The 20,055-nt window shown below is 39.7% G+C and overlaps 1 protein-coding gene across 2 annotated transcripts in view; it reads right to left on the bottom strand.

Annotated features, from left to right (window-relative positions):
• Window positions 1–409: 409 nt before the first annotated feature.
• The window catches only part of CHSY3 (chondroitin sulfate synthase 3), a 169,592-nt gene continuing 149,946 nt past the window's right edge, over window positions 410–20,055 (bottom strand). For both annotated transcript variants that reach the window (XM_061625505.1, XM_061625514.1), the window contains one exon: window positions 410–6,780. In XM_061625505.1, the coding sequence (XP_061481489.1) occupies window positions 5,218–6,780 (1,563 nt within the window). In that variant the 3' untranslated portion in view covers window positions 410–5,217. The remainder of the gene's footprint in view (window positions 6,781–20,055) is intronic.

Here is a 20,055-nt window from a genome sequence, read left to right as displayed (position 1 = left end):
GAGAGCCCTGGAGAGCCGTTCAGCCCTCAGGTTCCCCATCTCTGCCCTGGATAATGCTACCAAAATACCACTGCAGCATTGTCATGTCTAGCCTTGCTGCCCCCTTTTTAAAAAAAAAATCATACACATACATTATTGGTGACAGAGGTGAGAGGGAAAGCAGGTATTACATATTAATAACAAATGTGGTGGAGAAGAGACTTAAGTGATGGAATGAGCACAGAACAGGGAAAGTATTGTGAGGCTAAGATAAAGCGGTTCAGTTTCCTCCTCAAAATGTCTATTTCTGAATGAACTGCATTATTATAGATACAAATAAGAGAAAGAAAATGGGTATTTGTATAGTTCAGCTGGTTTAATTTGGTGGTAGATACCAATTTTGAAGCACTTTTGGAACCTGCTGTTTGGTTTACTAGTTTTGAGGGTTGGTTTTGCAGAGTTTGGTTGACAGTTCGAACTAGCGCTGGGCTGAGCAAAATTTTCTCTATATCTTTGCAATTGGAAGAGTATTCAAAAGGATGCAAAAAGATGCAAATATATTTATGGAGGCAGAGGGAAGTCTCTGTAAGAATTAGGTTGATAATCCTTGTTTTGCCATGCTGAGAAGATGAAAGGGATGCATCACAGTGGCAAAATTAGACATTGTATTTGGACGCATACTGAAATCAGCAGCTGGGGTCCACATATTGTTTGGTGCAATTAAAACTCAGTTCAGAGTGAGGAAAATACTTTGTCTTCACTGTCTTCCAGTCATCATGTAGGCGACTTCAACTGGATGTGTAGCTCCAGGACATCATCATGTACACTACATCATCATTTGCTGGGATCACAAAGTGAAGGAGAAAAACAACCCATGTTAAGGGGGGGGGGAATGGTGCTGAAGCAGCAGCAGAACAATAGTTCCAACAGGAATGAAAAAACATGTGAAAAAAGTAATTGTAGGGTTCTTCTGCGGTATTTTCCAATTCTCAAAAACACACTTTTCACCTTGAAAATGTTACAGGGTGAAAATTTGGCACAACACACATATTTCATTACTGATTTCTCTTCTTCCCTGTTAAACAGATGGTTGTGGTTTTTTGCTTCACCATCCTGAAATATACCAAATGGTTAGAAAGGAAGGACAGGATGGGGTTCATAGTGCTTGGAAAAATAAAAGGATAAAGGAATACAAGCTTTATGTTGAAAAAGTTTAATATTTTACTCATTGCTTTCATAGGGGAGGGGCAATAATGTGTTAACTGGGCAGAAAATATCACACAACTCCCAGAGCAATGAGCTGTGAATGTGCCTGTGGGAGTGAGCAACTACTACTTTTAGTGCAGTAAATTGTGCCATGTATTTTTAACTGGGGATTTCACATGAAACATGGTACTAAGTCCCACATGACTGTAGATCTCAGCTGCAATGTTTCAAACTATCTCAAGAGAACACTTTTGCACCACTGTTAGGTCTCTTAACACAGTTGAATTGCCAAAATCATCATGACTATCTAGCATCAAAATTTTAGCTGGCATCCAAGTCTCTCTGCTAGATAGATGGATAATTGAGGTTTGAATTCAAAGTAGCACTGCATCACTTTTTCCATTAGTGCAAGGATTTACATTTGCACAACTGAACTTTCCCCCTCTCTTTCCCCCACGTACTCCCTAAATCTGTTCTGTTGAGGTTCCTCCAAATCTCCAGAGTAGATTTGGGAAGGGTGCAGGGTGCACATAGGGGAAGGAGAGGAGATAAACTCTGTTGTGCAAGTTTAAATCCTTACGCTAATGAAACGAGGGCATTAGATACCATCCAAAACTACCTTGAAAACTATTTCAAATTGGGAGGATAAAATATCTCACTTTTCATTTTCATTTCAAAACAAGCTATTTTTCCAACCATAAATGAATAGCCATTTGTATGAAAAACCATATATTATCTCCAGGGTGTCTGGAGAAATTAGCTATTAATATCTATAGTGTCATCAATTGAAATTACATACTAGAAACATAAAGAATGATACCTGAACAAGAGACTAGATGAAAGAGCAAAAACTGTGCAAGGTAATGTAGATTTGATATATACATTCACAAAACAATGCTCTTTTGTATTTTCTGATTCTGGGTATAATTCAACAGGACTCCCCCTGCAATTCACTAGGGATTCTGGTGTGAACAACACCTATGCATTTCTGGGCACAGCTCCTATTCACTCAGTAGAGCTTGGGCATGGCAAAACCCCACATAAATTGCAACCTTGAAGTCAATGTAATCTATAGAAGGTATGTCCTATCACAAAATAGCTAGCACGATTTATCTGATAACAGTTATTCCAAACACAATGTAATATTTTATAACAAACATTTATAATCCAGTTTGTAACAAAGTAATCCATCATATAAACAAATGAATTGGTCATACACTAAATAAATATCTCTTAATAGTAAGAACTAACATTTTGGTTTTTCTTCCACACAGGACCCGATCCGGCAAGTCCTCAATACATAGAACTCTCTCAGCAGTCACAACATTCAGCTCATGCTCTATGATGTAATCTAATCTGAGCAAACAATGGTAATTTAGTCCAAGGCTGAGTACAAATATTGAACAGATATATCAAGATGTAATTAAGACAGACTTTTAGAATTTTTTGCAATTACAAGTGAGCTTAATTTCTTTAAATATTGAACAGTCAAATGGCTTTTGAAAAAACTTATATTCAAATTGCAAATAATAATCTGGAATTTCGAACATCAGCTGTGCTTGACTGGATAAGTTAAACATGACAATGTAAGAATGTGCAGATTCTGGAAAGGAAAGGTTTTGGTTTCTGCAAACAGTTGTGTACGTCATTTTGAAGGATTTATATCAGTCACTGGGGAACAAAATATTTCAGAGACAAATGATTGAAACTGTGGGGTTTTCTGCCTTTCAACGTATTCTTTAAAGTCCCAGAATAGTGAGAGTTGCCTAGTTTGACTTCATACAAGGAGATGGGAATGCTGGCACTTTATGCTGTGATATCTTTCAAGGGCATATCAATCTAATTTGTAAAGTTTTTGGAAGAGCCAAAGCCTTATTATGCTTGCAAGAATTTATGATAGTGTCATCTGCCAGGAAGTTTTACACCTTAGGTTAATGTAGCTCAGAGGCAAACCACAGATGCTAGTTCTTTCATGGCAGCATCAACCTCATTTCACCAAAGTGCATAGGCAATGTAGGCAGCAACTAATGCTTAAGCTATCTAGCAATGCTCAACCACAAGAAAGAGAAGCTGCTAGTGACTGATGGAAGAGTTTGGCATGCTTGGTTGAGCTAATCCTAATTATATGTGCAATGGAATATGTACATGCCCAAATGGCTGTGAAATGTGATGTGCAGGTATAGTGCAGGAAGTGGGAACACTTCTGAGAGATGAATAGTAGGAACAGGAAATCACAGAACCCAATGGCAAAACAGAAAACAGTGAAGAACCAGAATCATAGGTCCCCCAATACTGAGAAGAATGCAAGGCAGAAAGGTCTGGGAGAACCTGAGTGGTATGTTCAGGAGACAATGTTGCTCTGATCCCAATATTCAAATTAACCTACATCCCTTTTATTCACTATCGATTATCACCTCCTTTGCAGGATGGCTCTCTGGTTACAATTTATACTGGTTTAATAGTATCTAGGGTGTATGATTTCTAGGGTAGGATTTTAAAAAGGAGTTTTGAGCAGGATACAAGTTTTAATGATCAAGGGCTTCCCCTTCCCACCTATGCAAGTCTTATGAGTCAATCCAAGTGTGAAATTTGCTGATGTGCAGTTCATTGGAAGCTTATGGAAATAGGTTCAAAGGTTGATCCATCTGAACACATACTTTGTTTCTTTCCTTAATAACACCCATAAATATTATTTGCTCAGATTTCCCTGTTGATTGCATTATATTAGATATGTATCTTGATTTTTTAATATTTCTTAGATACATCCTCTGAATTCTTAGTTTCATTACAAAAAATTCTACCTATCTGTCATAAATGCAGTGAAAGAGAACTTTGTTTGAAATGACTATGTCTCTGTTTTACAAAATAATAATATTAAAAACAGATGTAACATTTTGGTTCTAATGTTGATTTTCCATTCAGTATTCCACCAATATACATTATGACATTTTGTAGTCTTCACAAAGAGAAGTATTAACACATTCCATTTCCTATAAATCTTCACTAATATAAATATATTGGCAAGAACTTTGACCAGCAATAGTAATTTTATACTTAAATAATTACATTTTCTTTTAAGTTTAACAATGATTGGTTCAGAATATCAATATTAATGCATAATTATAAAAAGACAATATTAAGTACCCTTTTATTTCCCTTTGTATCAAGTGCAGTCTTATGAAAGGAACAAAATAGAAAATTATTTATATATTAGAGGCTCATTCTAAACACAGACAAAACAACATATTCTTGTCTTTGAAAAAAAAGAATATGGTGTGTCTGTACTTTTATTATAAATAACCACATTGTGTCATGATTTCTTCTTGCCAGCAAATGAAGGCCATTGGTTCAGAAACCTTCTCAACATATGCAAATATTTGACTAAGTCACGCTTCCTTGAGAAAACACAGTCCAATTGCATTTAGAGTAGACAGTAATAGGAAGGTCATTTTCATATGACATTTAAGGTTCTTGGTAGCCAGTACCAGTTGCGTTTGGAAAGAAAGCCCTCAGTTTGTATGTGGTTTTTCCTCTTTTCGCAAAAAATAGAGATAGTCAGTTATTTGTTTACTTTAAAAATTATAAAGATGGAGAATAATACTGTTTAGTTTAGTCATATAAATTATAAAACTCAAGTTTGGCAGAGTCTCTTTCCCAGAGGAAGCATAAAGCACTTTTGTGGTACCTTCACCAGAAAATATTTGTATCACATTAGGTTTGACGGACATGATGAAGATTGATATTGCATCCTAAAGCCCAAAGAGAACATTCTTCTGATGCAGTCTTCATGATGGATATGCTCCATGGGATTGTTTGATTGCCATGGTTTCACTCAGTTTATAGATCAAAGGGAGTAGAAAGACACCACATCTGATCAGTTCAATAGGAATCTGTACTGTTCCTGACAGAAGACTTTTCATGTGAGGTCAAACATATAGCCTTTGGAAGACAAAAAGGAGTTTTAAGAATGCAACAAATAAAAAGAAAGAGTATGAGGTAAGCTCCTCTAGCAAGGCAGAGTAAATCAGAATGTCAGGAGAGTGTTCGATTATACCTGACACCTAAATGTTTTTCTAGCCATATTTCAGCTAGTTGCATGGCAGAGGCAAATGTACTTGCTTTTGACCCCAAACACATCTTGTATTGTTTAGGATCCAGGTTGGGATCACAATGAACCGGGTGAAAAACATGTACAACTCCCACTTCTTGGCTTCTAAATGCCTTCAATCCAGAGTTTATTACTTTAGTAAAGAGGTCTACATCCTCAAGTCCCCAGCCTTGAATAGAGGTATCAAATCCACCAGCGTTCACAAGGTCACTTTTGTAAATGCAAGTGATCCCAAATCCATAGTCCCTCCAAAACCCAGTTTTCTTTGTGAAAACAAAGTTACTGTCCACTGGAGGGTTGCCCCCATATGTTACTTTGGGGTCATATTGACTGAAAATAATAGGATAATAAACTTGTTGTCCTTGAATGGTGTTAGCTCTACACCGCTGGAGAAAATCGGGGGTAAATATCAGGTCAACATCACAGAATAGCAGCAAAGTTTCATTGTCAAACTGAGAGGAGGCCATTTCAAGACCCAAGCCTCTAGAGAAAACTCCTGACATTGGAATGATGGTCATGTCTGCCATGGGATACTTCTTATGATACTCGCTGATCAGCTCTGTGTGCTTGCTGGAATCTTGGTCAGAATCAGAGTTAAAGAGAATGACTGCTAGCTTTACGTTCTCCTTGGAAATAAGGCAAGTCTTTTCAAAGTTCTCCATAAATCTTAGGAATATGTCATATCTCCCTGTGAGAGGAACAAGAATGTGGATCTTTTTGTCACTGCTTCCTCCTATTTCTTTGGTGCCTTGGAATGACGAAAAAATCTTCAGGGAATTAGAAAGGAAGGAGAAAGACTGCATGTTGCTGTTCACATTTTCTACAAGGCTTCTTACATCCAGTTCTTCTTCCTCTTTGAAAAATGGTTTACTAAATAATTGCTGCAGGTAGGCATGCCGTCGAACTGGAACAGTAATTTTTCTTCCTTTGTGCCTCTTATATAAAAGAAGCAAATCCAGAATGTATTCCACGCCATGCAAAGGGTCAACCCTACGGTACCCATACTGTATTTCATTGAAATCAATAAGCCTTCCTCTAGATTTTGAGTTCTCATTGATCATTTCCATTACCTGCATTACAGTATCATCTAATGCTGCCCGCAGGATGCTATTAATGTTCTGTCTAGGTGGTTGATTCTCAGCCATAGAGTAAAGGAGCTTTCCAGTCAAAAAGTCCCATTCAATGACTTCATTCCTGTCACGTGGCTGAAAGCGGTTGAAAGATGGCATCATTCCTAGAAGCTGATCTTCTTTACTGATTTCATCATTACTGAGCTTGCTCATGACAGCACGTTCCCGGTGAAGCTGAATGGTGCGATAACGCAATTCTGAAATTTTACGGGTCAGTATATAATTGTGAAGCCTATACTGATAGGCTGGCCTTTTATTTGGGTGAAGTGTAATTGCTGTGTGAATTTTGCTGTTGTGAAGATCCTGTATATAACCCTTCCGGTTGTGCTCATAGTTTTCATGGAACAACTGCTGCATCTAGAAAACAGAAAGAGTTATTATTAGGTGCATTTCTTCCAGCTATGAGACTGGCTCACTTACATCAACTTATTTTTCATACATACTAAACTGTAAATTTGCTTGTCACTTCTTAATCAAAAATGTTTTTCCAACTATTTATCTTAACTCACCCAAGTAAGGAACAGAAATTATCTCTATTTTACAGAAAAATGCATGTACACTATAGATTAAACAATGTGTGTGTTGGGGAGAAGGGTAAGGAGAGAAGAGGGAAGGAGAAGGGAAGGTTTTACTAAAAGGTTCAAGGACCAGGTAGTCAGTTCTTTTAATCTTAGAATGTGAAATCACTATTTTAAGTACATTTTTCTAAGCTTCCAAACCCTCATATTTTTATTACTACAGTTATCAACACAAAACAGTCACCATATGCAATAAGCCAACAAAAGAATTATGAACGTAAATGCAGGCTTACAAAATAATTCAACTATGGTTGCTAATAGATCCTACCTTCTATAAAATTCTGCTCCTGCTTGTTATCAAATATTTATTATGTTCAACTAGAAAATAGAACGTATAAAAATACAAAATCAAAGCCTCAGAAGAACAAAGGTAACAAGTTAGGTGCTAACCATCATAGCAGGTCTAAGAGATGATATTACAACATTCAAACATACTGCCACCTGTTTGGTAATTGATTTATTAAACCCCTCAAGGAAATACTGAAAAGGGTCTCAAGAATCAACTAGGAAACTGCCTCATAAGGAGATAAATTATGCATTCCCTGACCCCTTGATATAATCTACAATAGAAAAACACACCAGAGACTGTTGCAAGCTCTAAATGATTGTAAGGGCACCACGTATCCTTGAAGGGAACTTTAGCGATCTATGATGTTTAAAAGTAAAATGTTAAAATGTGCCAACAAAACTGCTCTTCTATACTTAGGCATTGTTAGAAAACAGCATACATTTATTAGAGGCAGACCAAGTCAGGCACATGCACTAGCTAACCCTTGCACATCCATATCTTTTATTCTCAGTTTAGCAATAGAGTTGGCTTTCACAAGGTCCAAGGACAGCAGGTAAGACAGAGACAAAACAACAACACAAATCTTCCCCATTAATTCTTTTCCACATGTAGACACAAAAGAATAAAGCAACACCTGATATACCAGAGACATTGGAGAGGCAGAGGAGCAGATTTGGAGCCAATAATGAAGAGACTATATCCATTCTGAGCTAATGAACTAAGTCCAACTTGCAAATTAAGAGCAGCACTAGCAACACATTTAGGTGTACCCAGTATAGCTCTACGAAAGAAGGACTGTGTTCCTTTCAAAGAATATTTAAGCCCAGGGAACTAGATTGAGGCTCCATATGAAATTTGATTCACAACTTTTACAGTGTACACCTGTATGGCTGCCGAAACAAATTTACCTTTTGTGATGAAAAATCTAAGGAATGCTCTGTGTGCTCAGCTTTGGCCTTTGCTAGTTTGCCCTTCACAATCCAATTAGCAAAGTCATAAAATCAGTTCCCAAGGTACTTTTAAGAATCAACGTGTTCTAATCTATGGCCATCCATGGTTCAGGAATACTTGGCCTTACTTTTAGGAAACACATAACCACTGTTTTTGTTTAGTTAATCATTAGACATGCTTTCCTACACTAATCTGCAAATCCAATGAGCTAAGAGAATAGCACACTACAAAGATTCTGGCTGCTTGTATATTACAACAATAAATATGTATTAGTTGCTGATTCAGTCCTGTCAGTAGGATTGCACCTAGTGTTATCCATTCAGCTGCTAAAATGATATTGGCACTTTCTGGAAAATGTCCACAATGCTTTTTCAAGTATGGCAATTCATGCTGTTGCCCTTTTCATTTTGAGTGAGACCAAAGACTCACATAGAACAGCAGCTTTGCAGGGAGAGGCTAGCCACAGATAACAAGAAATAGTGCAATCCAGAAGTGACCAAAGGCCAAACTAGACATGACATTGTGTTAATGAAATAAATATGCATATTTTTTGTTATGCAAACAGCAGCTCTGGAGAAGCCTAAGCAGCCTTGTGAATATGGAGGATGGGAGTTAGTGCTCTCCCTGCTATGGTCCTAGTAAAAATCACCTCTCCAAAGCTGCTATTTGGATTCCAAGGGAAGAAGCTCCCATTGGTGCCAATGGAAGGTTGCCTTAAAATAAAAAGAATTGCTTTGGAAAGGGGATTAATGTTAAATCAGTTAAACTCCACTTCCTCTCCTGCCCTCACTGCCCCAAGGCTACCCAGGCCTCCTCATATCTGCTGTTTACACTATAGAAAACATGCAATTAATAATAAAAACCCTGCTGCTTTGGGGCTATCCCTATTATTTATACAATTGTTCAATTCTTGACAGGCCCCCACAAGAAAATGTTGAGCATGCGTATATACAGGTGTGTGTGCATTTTCAAAGCTCTCCCTCCTCAGGCAGGAGTAAGTACCTCTGCAAGCCTCTCAGTTATCCTGAATGTGCCAGTACTCTCCCCCCCCATGTGTATGCAGTGCTATTTTGGCTACATAGCAATGGCATTGAACATCAGAAATAGAGGAAATGACAGCTGTTTTCTCTTAATTTGGGTTATACTGTCTGGTTTTCACACTACAATTAAATAAACTCAATGTTTCTACAGATTACATTCCCACTGACTCAAATAGGAATTCTTTTTAGCTCTGGGATGAAAGTTTGATTATGAAATAGAGAATCGCAACAAAAAACATTTTGCAAGCATTATTAAAAAGAGGGCATTTCAAAAACATTTATGCAAACATACATGACCCTGAGACAACGTTTATAAATCTTTGTCCATCTTTTAAACCATTAGAAACTTTAAGTACAGAATGCACTATTATGCTGTGCCCCTTAAGCAATACTGTGCTACTACAAATTCAATTCTGGTCTATTGATTCATGTCAAAAAATGAAAATCAATCAAAGGCAATGAAAAGAGGCTCCTACACGGCGTAAAGATTTTCTGGTTCTGACCTGTAGTGACTGTCTTACTTTAGGCTTAAGTCACATATATACCTGTTTTGGCCTTACCAGGGACATAACCTTTCTGGAATTATTCCCTTACATCATGTAACCCCAGGGCCATGCATTTGGTGCATTCTTTTGTGGGTCAGTGCCTACATTTTAATATACTATTTTTGGCATGCCACATTCTGAGTATTGACAACAGCTTTGCTGATGGTCTGTCACAGAATCAGATGGAAAGATTTTGCCACCTGACCGTGCAGTCATTGAGCTATTGTGGGACAGGTTGCTCCCACCCTGTTTCAGAAAGATTTGGTGCGAAGCCCCCTGCATGTTCTGGTTGTTCACCTGGGGAGGCAATGACCTAAGCCTTTTAAAGGGGTTGGCTTTGAATCTGCAGGCCTCCACGATTTTTTTTTTAAAACTATGAGGCAATGTTGGCCTGTTGTTCACGTAATTTGGTCTCATTTTCTTCCTCACAGAGTTTGGTCCTGTGAAAGGGATCCTAGGGGTATTAATAGGGCTAGGAATAAGGTGAATAGGGAAGTTAGATTGGCATTGCAGGTCCATGAGGGGTCAGTTATTCATCACCCTGAGGTCCAGCAGGCCAGGGTTGCATTGTACAGGCTTGACAGTATATATCTTACAGATGATAGTAATGACATCTTCCTGAAAGACCTGCAAATGGGTTTGTGAGATGTTGTTCTCAGCAGTGGGTAAAAGGGTGACTAAAAAGAAATTTGCCCCCCTTTTGTGGGGGGAATGTTCGAAAGAGGAACAGTTAAGTTTTGCTAGGTGTCAGCTTAAGCCCCTTTAAGGGTGATGGGCTGGCCACAAGGCTTATTGCTTTGAGCTATGGAGCCCTGAGGCAAGATAGGGACCACTTTTGAGGCTAACTTTTATCATCAATTGGAATTATGGGGCCCCGGAGGGAGGAGTGATCCAAGAAAGCCTCCTTATTCACCTTTGGGCGTGCCAAGGAAAGGGGGTAGCCTGTACAGCTGTACCCCATTTTCCATTGGCTGGGGTTGCCACCCAACTGGCTGAAGACTTGGCCTGGCATGTTATAGTTAGTGCCCCCCCCACTAATAGTTTTCCCTTTGCATGAGTTTAGTATTGAAAAATAACAGATACATGCAAGAGAGGTTTGTTTTGAAAACCACGGTGACTCAAGGAAAACTGAATTGAATGAGACTTACTGCAGAAAGCTCTCTCTTTAATCAATATTTTTTCAGTACAATTCATGAAAAAAATATTTAGCTAAAATTTTATTTCTTATGAGGCACAGTTCAGCTATTTGTTACTGTTCATCAGCTGAGACCTTTTTTCCCTGATTTTTTTTAAAAAGGCTTTTTATTTTTTAAAACTTCCAATTTAACAGTGTCAAAAGAAACTTAAGATAAGCAACTCTCAATGGAATGTTGCAACTATAGAGTAATCCCCAAAGGGGCTGCATAGCAAGCTATGAAAGTAGTTACTATTCTATTAATAAATTCTAATATTTTGGTTTCTATTGGTTTCTCAGGAGCAGTACATTTGATGAACATAGTAATTAAAATATTTCAGCAGTACTAAATCCAATAACATAAAATATACCAGATGAAGGCCAATGAACTGAAGCTCGCTCCCAAAGACAGAGGTCCTATTAGTTATCTACCCAAGAAGGTGGCATCCAGCCTGTTCAGGGTGCAGTTTCAGTTCTCCTTAAAGATCAGTTACCCATGGTCTGGTAACCTCCAGGCTGGACTACTGCAATATGTTGTATACTGGGCTGCCTCTAAAAACGGTTCAGAAACAGCAACAGGTCTACTAATGTACTGCTTATTGGAGACACATCTTATAAGTGCTTAACAGTTCCACTAGCTCCTGATGCATTTCTGAGCACAATTCAAAACACTGGTGTTTAGCTTTAAAGCTCCACATGGTTTAGGACCTGGGAGTTTGAAGGATTGTCCATGACTGAGAGTATCTTTGGATGATCCAAAACCTGAGCTAAGGGGCAACCGAGCAGAGGGCATTCATCAATGGAATTTGTCCCCAAGAAGCCTTGCCTGGCAACCTCTTTTGCTGCCTTTTCAGGGCCAGACCAAGATTTTTGTTTTCCCAGGATTTTTAAACACATACTGAGTTTTAACATTGATACCATTTAACTGCTTTTTATTGTTGTTGTTCTTTTATTATTTTTATTGTTTTTTCTTTTATTGTAAAATGGCTCTAGAAAGTTCATTAAAAGGCAATATATAAACTCAAAATACATACATACCAACCTTAACAGACGAGAAAATTATTTGGTTCAGGTAGACTTCTATGCAGAGCAATTTCCATTTATTCTATATAAACAATAGCCTCCATTTCTGTACATTTTTCACATTCAAGTGTAGAAGAACGAAAAACGCTTGTTAAGACCAAAAGCAAAAATTGTGACAACTGACAGTGTTATTCTAAAATATTTATTTGCAACTATTATTTTTGTTCTTCCTTAAGAAATAGATTTGAAAATGTCATCATCGCAACCTGCTGGGCAACTTGATTGGCCATTGCAATGTAAGCCTCTGCCCTCCTTGTCTTCAAATATAGAGCTAATAAAATTGACTCCATCCTGCTTGTTCCATCTCATGTCTCTCTCCTTTCCTTCTTCCTTCTGGACAAGGCTTTTCTCCCTGTTACTTCTCCAGCAGTGTGGATCTGCCTCAGTAACTAACAGGATGAGATTTTCTCTTGTGCTGATTATAGGAGTCCTGAGACTGATATTTTGCTCTGCTGCCAGTGTTGCCATTAGAGCTTAATACTGGGCTCTAAAATCAGGAAAAAGAACTGGTTTGTGACTTTTCATCAGACATACAACAAATCCCAGTTCTCTTTTTCACAAGATGATGTTACTTTCTTCTGAAGGAGCTGTACAAGTGACGGCCAGATAAAAGAGCAGGCAGGCACACACATGGGGACCTACAGCATGTGTTGGTGCTTCCAGTTTTCAGCAAAAATGCCACATGTCCAATTGTAGCACCAACAGACAACATAGGCTAAAGGGTCTCAGGCCACACAGACACCCACTTTCACTAATTTGGGTGGCTCTGTATTACATGCACAGGCCTATTGAAGGAGCGGGGTGCCTACAATGGGGTAGACAAAACAAGTCCAAATGAACTTCCCATCTTCTTAGGCCATTTGTCTTAAACTATAACATATATGCTACATCTGAAGCTAGAATAATGTATTATGTATATCACAATTATACTATAGGCATTACAGACTGCGTATATATAACACACAACCCCTTTTAGATTCAGAAGTAACAAAGAGGCTCTTCCTACAAATGGATATATTCCGCTTCCAGCTGTATCCAGCTCAGTGTCAATGGAAGTGAACTATGATTAACCATTGGTTTTTTTCTATCTAGGCAAATACAACCATTATGTGGAAAAAACCAACATACATTATTCTAAAATGAGAAACAGATGTATAGCAACCACCCTACTGCAAGAGAACAGCAGTGAAACTAGAACCATGCTAAAGGTTAGAACACTGCCAATGTTACCAAGCTTTCTTTGGGATGCTCATCCAGGATTAGGAAAGACGCTGGTCTACATATAGAAAAGCCTCTATAACAAGCTTTATTTTAGCTCAGAATTAATTTTCTTACATGCAAACACAGATTCACACACAAAGGAGCAGCCATTTCACAAATGAGGAACTGAACATTCTGCCTTCCTTTTCTTTCATTGTTAGCACATGAAAAAAAATCAAATTAAGATTTTAGCCCTTCTGGTGTAATCAAGGAGATTAAGTACAGCTTCCTCCCACCTGATTTTATTAGCATTAAAGTTTTATGGTAAATTATGATAATCCCTAGAGCTAAACATCCAATTAAAACAGCATAAGCATGGCAAGATGTCTATTACAATGTTTTTCTTAGAAGAAATTCTAATTATATTGCCATTATACTTTTCCAGTGGCAGTTATGTTTTGTTAGGGAATGAGATGAAAAGACAGCATTAATTATCATAAATGTATTCTTAAACCTTAAGGAGAATCGGTCTTAACAAACAAACAAACAAAATTAAAATCCAAGTTAGAATTATATGCTTCACAGAGACAGAAAATGTTACATTTATAATTCCTCTTCCATCTCAATACAGAATTAAGAGGATGTTATGGATTATCTCACTATTAGGGTTATGAATTAGTTGCCACTGCAAATGTGCAAACGCACACACACACCATTACATGATAGATTAAGAACAGCTCATATGCCCCAGATAGGGTTTTTTGTGGGGTTTTTTACATCTCAGCTCATACTGAAGTAGAAGTGTTTATGAAACCCATCCTCAATGCAAACCTGATCCTACTATGGATGGTACTATACTAAAGGCAATCTCTCTAACCTCAAATTTATTTTTAGAAGAATTCTCTCAAAAATTAATTTTTCTCAACAGCAATTTCCCATAATCTCTTTCCTCATACATAAATAGCTCCAGCAGCAGCAAATGAAATATCCTTGCATACTTACCTCATCGAAACTATTAATAAAACTTGAATACCAGGTTTAAGCAGAATTGAAATGGAAATGGACTGCCTTCAAGTTGATTCCGACATATGGCAACCCTGTGAATAGGGTTTTCATGGTAAGCAGTATTCAGAGGGGGTTTACCATTGCCTTCCTCTGAGACTGAGAGGCAGTGACTGGCCCAAGGTCACCCAGTGAGCTTCATATTTCAAATGACTGGTCACAAGCACCAAATGTTTGAACATCTGGATGAGCAGATGGCTGGTGTTCTCCAGGCTATGACTTTTAATGGCAAAACCAAACAAATAAAAAAAACTAAGAAAGAATTGGCGAGTCACCCCCACTTCCCTGTTTTTGTCTTACATTTTAGCATAAGCAATCTGACCCAGTTGAGGTTCCAAGAGAGAAAGGGATGAATCATTGGATAATTCCTCAGGCCCACCTCACCCCTCGATCAACCATCTAAAAACTGGGTATGTGGAAACAGATAAATCCCCTTTGCATCCCAAGACACTGCCAAGGGCTGCCACTTGGCGCTTTAGTGTATTAGTGCTAAGACCTTTGTCCAACCTGGACTGAAGAAACCCCAGGACATCCAACATGTTTCTGGAGAAAGGGTCCCTTCCCCTAACCTGTTACCAAGAAAGAAAGGCCCACCACATGGAACAGTGTGCCTGATTGGTGGAAGCCTTTCTAGAAGCTAGCAGGGTGTCCAATACTGCCCCTGAAAGCCCTAACTCGGTTAACCAGAGCTGCTTAGCCATCATGCTGTCAGTTGGAAGAGCTCTGGTCTTGGATGAACCACAGGTCCATGTCTCAACAAGTCCTCTCTGGGAGGCACAGGCCATGGATTCTTTCAGGCCAGGTGCATGAATTCCAGGAACCACAGCCTCCTTGCCCAGTAAAGAGCTGTGAGAATCACTTCTGCCCTCAGTAGCCCGATCCTCCTGATCATTTGTAATAGGAGAATGAAGGGGGGGAAGCATAGAGCAGGCCCTCCAGCCAAGTCACCGATAGGACATCCACCCCTTGTATCCCTTGAGACTGGTATCAAGAGAAGAACTGATTGACTTGGGTGTTGTGTGGATTTGCAAAGAGATGAATAATCTGAAACCCGAACTGCCTGGTCACTGGAGGAAGACCTCCAGACATAGCTGCCACTCTGAGACAGACATTGTGGTCTGGCTGAACCAATCTACCATCACATTCTGAAATCTTGCCACATGCTCTGCCCTCAGGGACTACAGATGCAAATCTGCCCAGCTGCAGAGGCCCTGAGCCTACCCCAACAAGGACCTCAACCACATACCTCCCTGATGGTTGAGGTACGCTTCGGCAGAAACATTGTCAGTCCTCACAAGGACATGGCATCCCTTGATGCGTGGTGCAAAGGCCAACAGTGCCAGTCTCATTGCCCATAGCTCCAACCAGCTGTTACTCTGTTTGGTCTCACTGTTTGACCACACTCCCTGAGACTTCAAGTGTGCTTCAATCCCAACATACTGGCATCTGTCATGATCACCTTGCAGACCAAAGTTTGCTCATCCCCTGCACCAGCCAATGGGGGTCGAGCCACCATCTCAATTGTTGACGTAGGACCAGTGAAACCGGGATCATCATGTGTCTTGCCTCGGAAATCTGAGATTGTTGCGGCAGTAGACTTTGAAGGTGGCAGGAGTGAAACCAGGACCAGTTTACCAGCTCCTGACAGGACACCAGCTTTTGCTGCGGTTTGGCCAAAACTATCAGCTCCATCAAGCACACCTCCTGTGTTGGAGCCTGAATCTTGGAGACCCTCTTGTTGCTAAGCCAGAGCTGTAAACTCCTCGATTCTATCAGCACTCTGAGATGAGTAATCACTTGTATCAAGTTCAGAGCACTCATTTTGCCATGTTTACAAGCCCATGCCTCTGAAGGCACTTGTGGTTTCCACATCCCTCTTGCACTGAACCTTTGACGGGGCCTTGATGAGTAGGTTGTCGAGATATGGATGCACCCTCATCCCCAGAATCCTCAGGTGTGCCACTAAGGTGACTAAGACCTCGGTGAAAACCCTTGGGGAGGACATGAGACCAAAGGGAAAGAGCTCTGTACTGAAAGTGGCATTGATCATAAAGGAAGTGCTGTTTTTTGTGTGTGTTTCCTGTGGATGGGAATGTGAAGATAGGCCTCTGACAGGTCTATGGATGCCATCAAGTCATTCTGAGTGATGGCCTCTGAGATGGATTTGAGTGTTTCCATCCAGGAAAGTTTGTAGGCCACCCTCCTGTTCAGCCATTTGTGATCAAGAATGGCCCTCATATCCTCATCTTTCTTTGGTACCAGAAAGAAAATGGAATACAAGCCCTTCTCCCATTCCTGAACTGGAACGGGTTCGATTGCTCAGATCACCAGATGACTGATGGCAGTGCAGAAATTCTGATGTTTGTCCAGTTACTTGAATCAAGGTGTGGCCACAAATTTCTCTTGGCTGTCTGGAAAACTCCAAGGAGTAGCTGTAGGAAATGGTTGTGAGGACCCATCTGTCTGTCATGGTCCCAGCCCGCATGTGTGCGAACTGAAGAAGCCTGCCTATGTCTCCTTGTGAGGCTGGGGATCTGGCATCATGCAGGCTGATCCTTCTTTGCTCCTCTCTGGAATGTGCTTCCTGAAGAGTAGGAGGATGTGTGTTGAGGTTGTGAGGAAGGTGCTCCTGACTATCTGTCTAACTCCCCCCAGGGGGACTTGTAGCCTCCTTAAGAGTGCTGTTTGTTACATGGCCTGGAGCTCTAAAAGGATTAAAGCTGTCTGTATTTGCAGTCATCTTTCCAGGCACTCAAGAAACCAGGGTTCAAATCCCCACATAGCCATGAAGCGCACTGGGTGACCTTGGGCCAGTCACTGCTTCTCAGCCTCAGAGGAAGGCAATGGTAAACCCCCCCTCTGAATACCACTTACCATGAAAACCCTATTCCTAGAGTAGCCATAAGTCGGGATCGACTTGAAGAGAATCCATTTCCTTTTTCATATATCACTTACTAGGGAGAAAGCCTCTAAGCAGTTTATAGGTAATAATGATTATTTATTACTCTAACTAATAAGACTGGTCCTTAATGGGGTTAAAGAACATCCCACAAAACCATTACAGTGAGTTCGCAGTTGTAATAAAAAATGTTCTAGACAGTTTCTTAACATTTTTATTTTAAAATACAGTTTTTGTTGTTTGTAATTGGGGAAAACTATAGCTAATTAAAGGAACAAAAATTGTGTTCAGTCAATTTGTGGGGGAAGGCACAAATGTTTACTGCACAGAAGGCAGTCCATTTCATTTTTTTATCAGCACCTTATCAAGGGGATCCTCAAACAGCCTGGAACTGCTGAAGGAGTAGCTTGCAAGAGAACTCTGGGACCCAGGATCTACATCCCAGCTGCACAGTCAAATGTTGCAACATGCTACCATACTAGCCATCACTCTAGCACTGAACTGCAAAGCATCCCTGGAAGTGAAAGCCAATGCTAGAGAAAGTGTCTTTAGCCCATCCTTAATATGTTTAGGAAGCGAGCTCTTCTGCCTGAAGAGTGCTGAAAAGTGAATTTCCTCCCGAGCTTCAGTTTTTCAGTGGACTGAAGCAGGTTCTCTTGCAGTATTTCCCTGTATTTTGCTCCATCCATTCTTCCTTCGATTTTAACAAAATGCCCAGTCCCTGCTGATGAGAAGCATCCCCACATACGATGCTGCCACCACCATACTTCACTGTAGGTATGGTGTGTCTTGAGGCATAGGCAGTGTTATGTTTGCGCCACACATAGCACTTTGAGTTTTGGCCAAATAGCTCTATTTTGGTCTCACCTGACCACAAAACCTTTTCCCACATTGCAGCTGGGGCACTCTCATGCTTTCTGGCAAACTCCAGACATGCTTTCATATGGTACATTTTGAGTAACGGCTTCTTTCTTGCCACCCTCCCATACAGGCCAGTGTTATGCAGAGCTCTTGTTATGGTTGACTGGTGCATCATTACTCCACTCCCAGTCACTGAACTCTGTAGTTCCTTCAAAGTGATTGTTGGCCTCTCTGTGGCTTCTCTCACAAGTCTCCTTGTTTGAGTGCTGTGTTTTGAGGGGTCGCCTTTACTTGGCAGTGCCTGGGTGGTGTAATGCAGCTTCCACTTCCTGATTATTGATCCAACTGTGCTCACTAGGCTATCCAAACACTTGGATATTATTTTGTACCCTTTTCCTAATCTATGCATTTGTATTACATTATCTCTCACTTCTGTAGAATGCTCTTTGGTCTTCATTTTCCTTCAGATCCACAGCCTGATCAATGATCCTTCAATAATGGGGTTTTTATCCTGACAATGTGACAGCAACTTCAATGGTTCACAGGCAAAGGCCAATGGCAAGTTAACTGTGTCCTTGATAGGTAGGGTTGCCATATTGCCCGGTTAGCTGGGTTTTACCCGGATTCTTTGCATGCCACCCAGAGCCTGGCTAGCCCCTTAGGTGGCCCAGATTCTCAGCATTAATTAAAAAAGAATTTCTAGGTGGTCCGGTTGTCAAGATATACATAAAAACGTCAGCCGCCCCGACTGTTAAATCTTTCTTTAAACAGTACTGTATACTATAGCACTTCGTAGCTTTAACCCTGCCCGTTCAGGATTGCAGCCAATCAGGGAAGCCAGGATTGTTTTTCAGTTTCATTGACCTTAGGCAGTGTTTAGAAAACAAAATGGTGGTTTACCCCCGTTTATCTGAAAATCTCATAAATTGGGTAAGTATATACATTTCAGGTTTTTTTCCTCTTGTGTGCAAAAGTCAGATCCTGGGCAGTGTTTTCAAAACCTTCCCAATACTTGCTTTTGTGGGGGTAAAAGCATTGCTAATCCCATATGCCCAGAGTAAATCCCATTGAATTCAATAGGACTTACTTTTGAGTAGACCAGGTTATGAATGTGCTGAAAATCAATGGGACTTTGGAATGAATGTAAAAAAGAATTGTGTTTGTGTTCTAACTCTTTCTGTCCTCCCCCCCCCTCCAGTCCTATTTTAAAGCAAGTAGGCAGGGCTTACTTAGGTATTACAGTTTTCATTCTGTAGGAAAGTAATACTGATTTTTTAAAAACTAATACTGATTTTTATGCAATGACTAATTGGTTTGACAATAAACTATTATATGGGCTGTATGTATTTATACATCTGCAGGGTGTGTGTAGTCTTTCCAATAACCCTGTAAGGTAGGGTTGGAAACCAAGGCAGCTCACAACAAGAAATAAAGCCATTTAAAATCCAATAACCATAAAAACAAGTATAAACAGTTGCAAAACAGCGTAAAGTGGCATGATTCGGAATTTTGGGTTGTGTGAATGAAGTTGCTTATCACTTGAGGTTGCATTTCTGTCCCTGTTTGAGTAAGCCCGACTGAATACACTGGGACTTGCTTCTGAATAAATAAACCTAGGATTGCACTATAAATATCTTTACAGTTTGTGTAAATAATAAATATATTTGATAGTGATGCTTATATAAATATTTCTTCATTTTTCATATTTTTGGTTTTCGGTTAGGAATCCTGACTGATTGTGAGATGCTTAGTTTTCTGCCTTACTCATAGGAATCTTGTTGTGGTTGGTATGGTGTTGCATTTAAGAAATCATGGTACAAAATGGCCTGAATCAGTATAAGGCAGATTCCTTGGTTCCTAAAAGTGGGAAGAGATTCAAGGGCCCCGGTGACTCCAACATTTATTTATGTATTTTTATTTACAACATTTATATACTGCTTTATTGTAAAA

Source organism: Rhineura floridana, chromosome 1 (assembly GCF_030035675.1).
Source record: "Rhineura floridana isolate rRhiFlo1 chromosome 1, rRhiFlo1.hap2, whole genome shotgun sequence".
In the NCBI taxonomy this organism is placed as follows: Eukaryota; Metazoa; Chordata; class Lepidosauria; order Squamata; family Rhineuridae; genus Rhineura; species Rhineura floridana.
The sequence above is the reverse complement of the archived record's forward strand: the minus strand, read 5'-3'. Positions and strand labels throughout refer to the sequence as shown.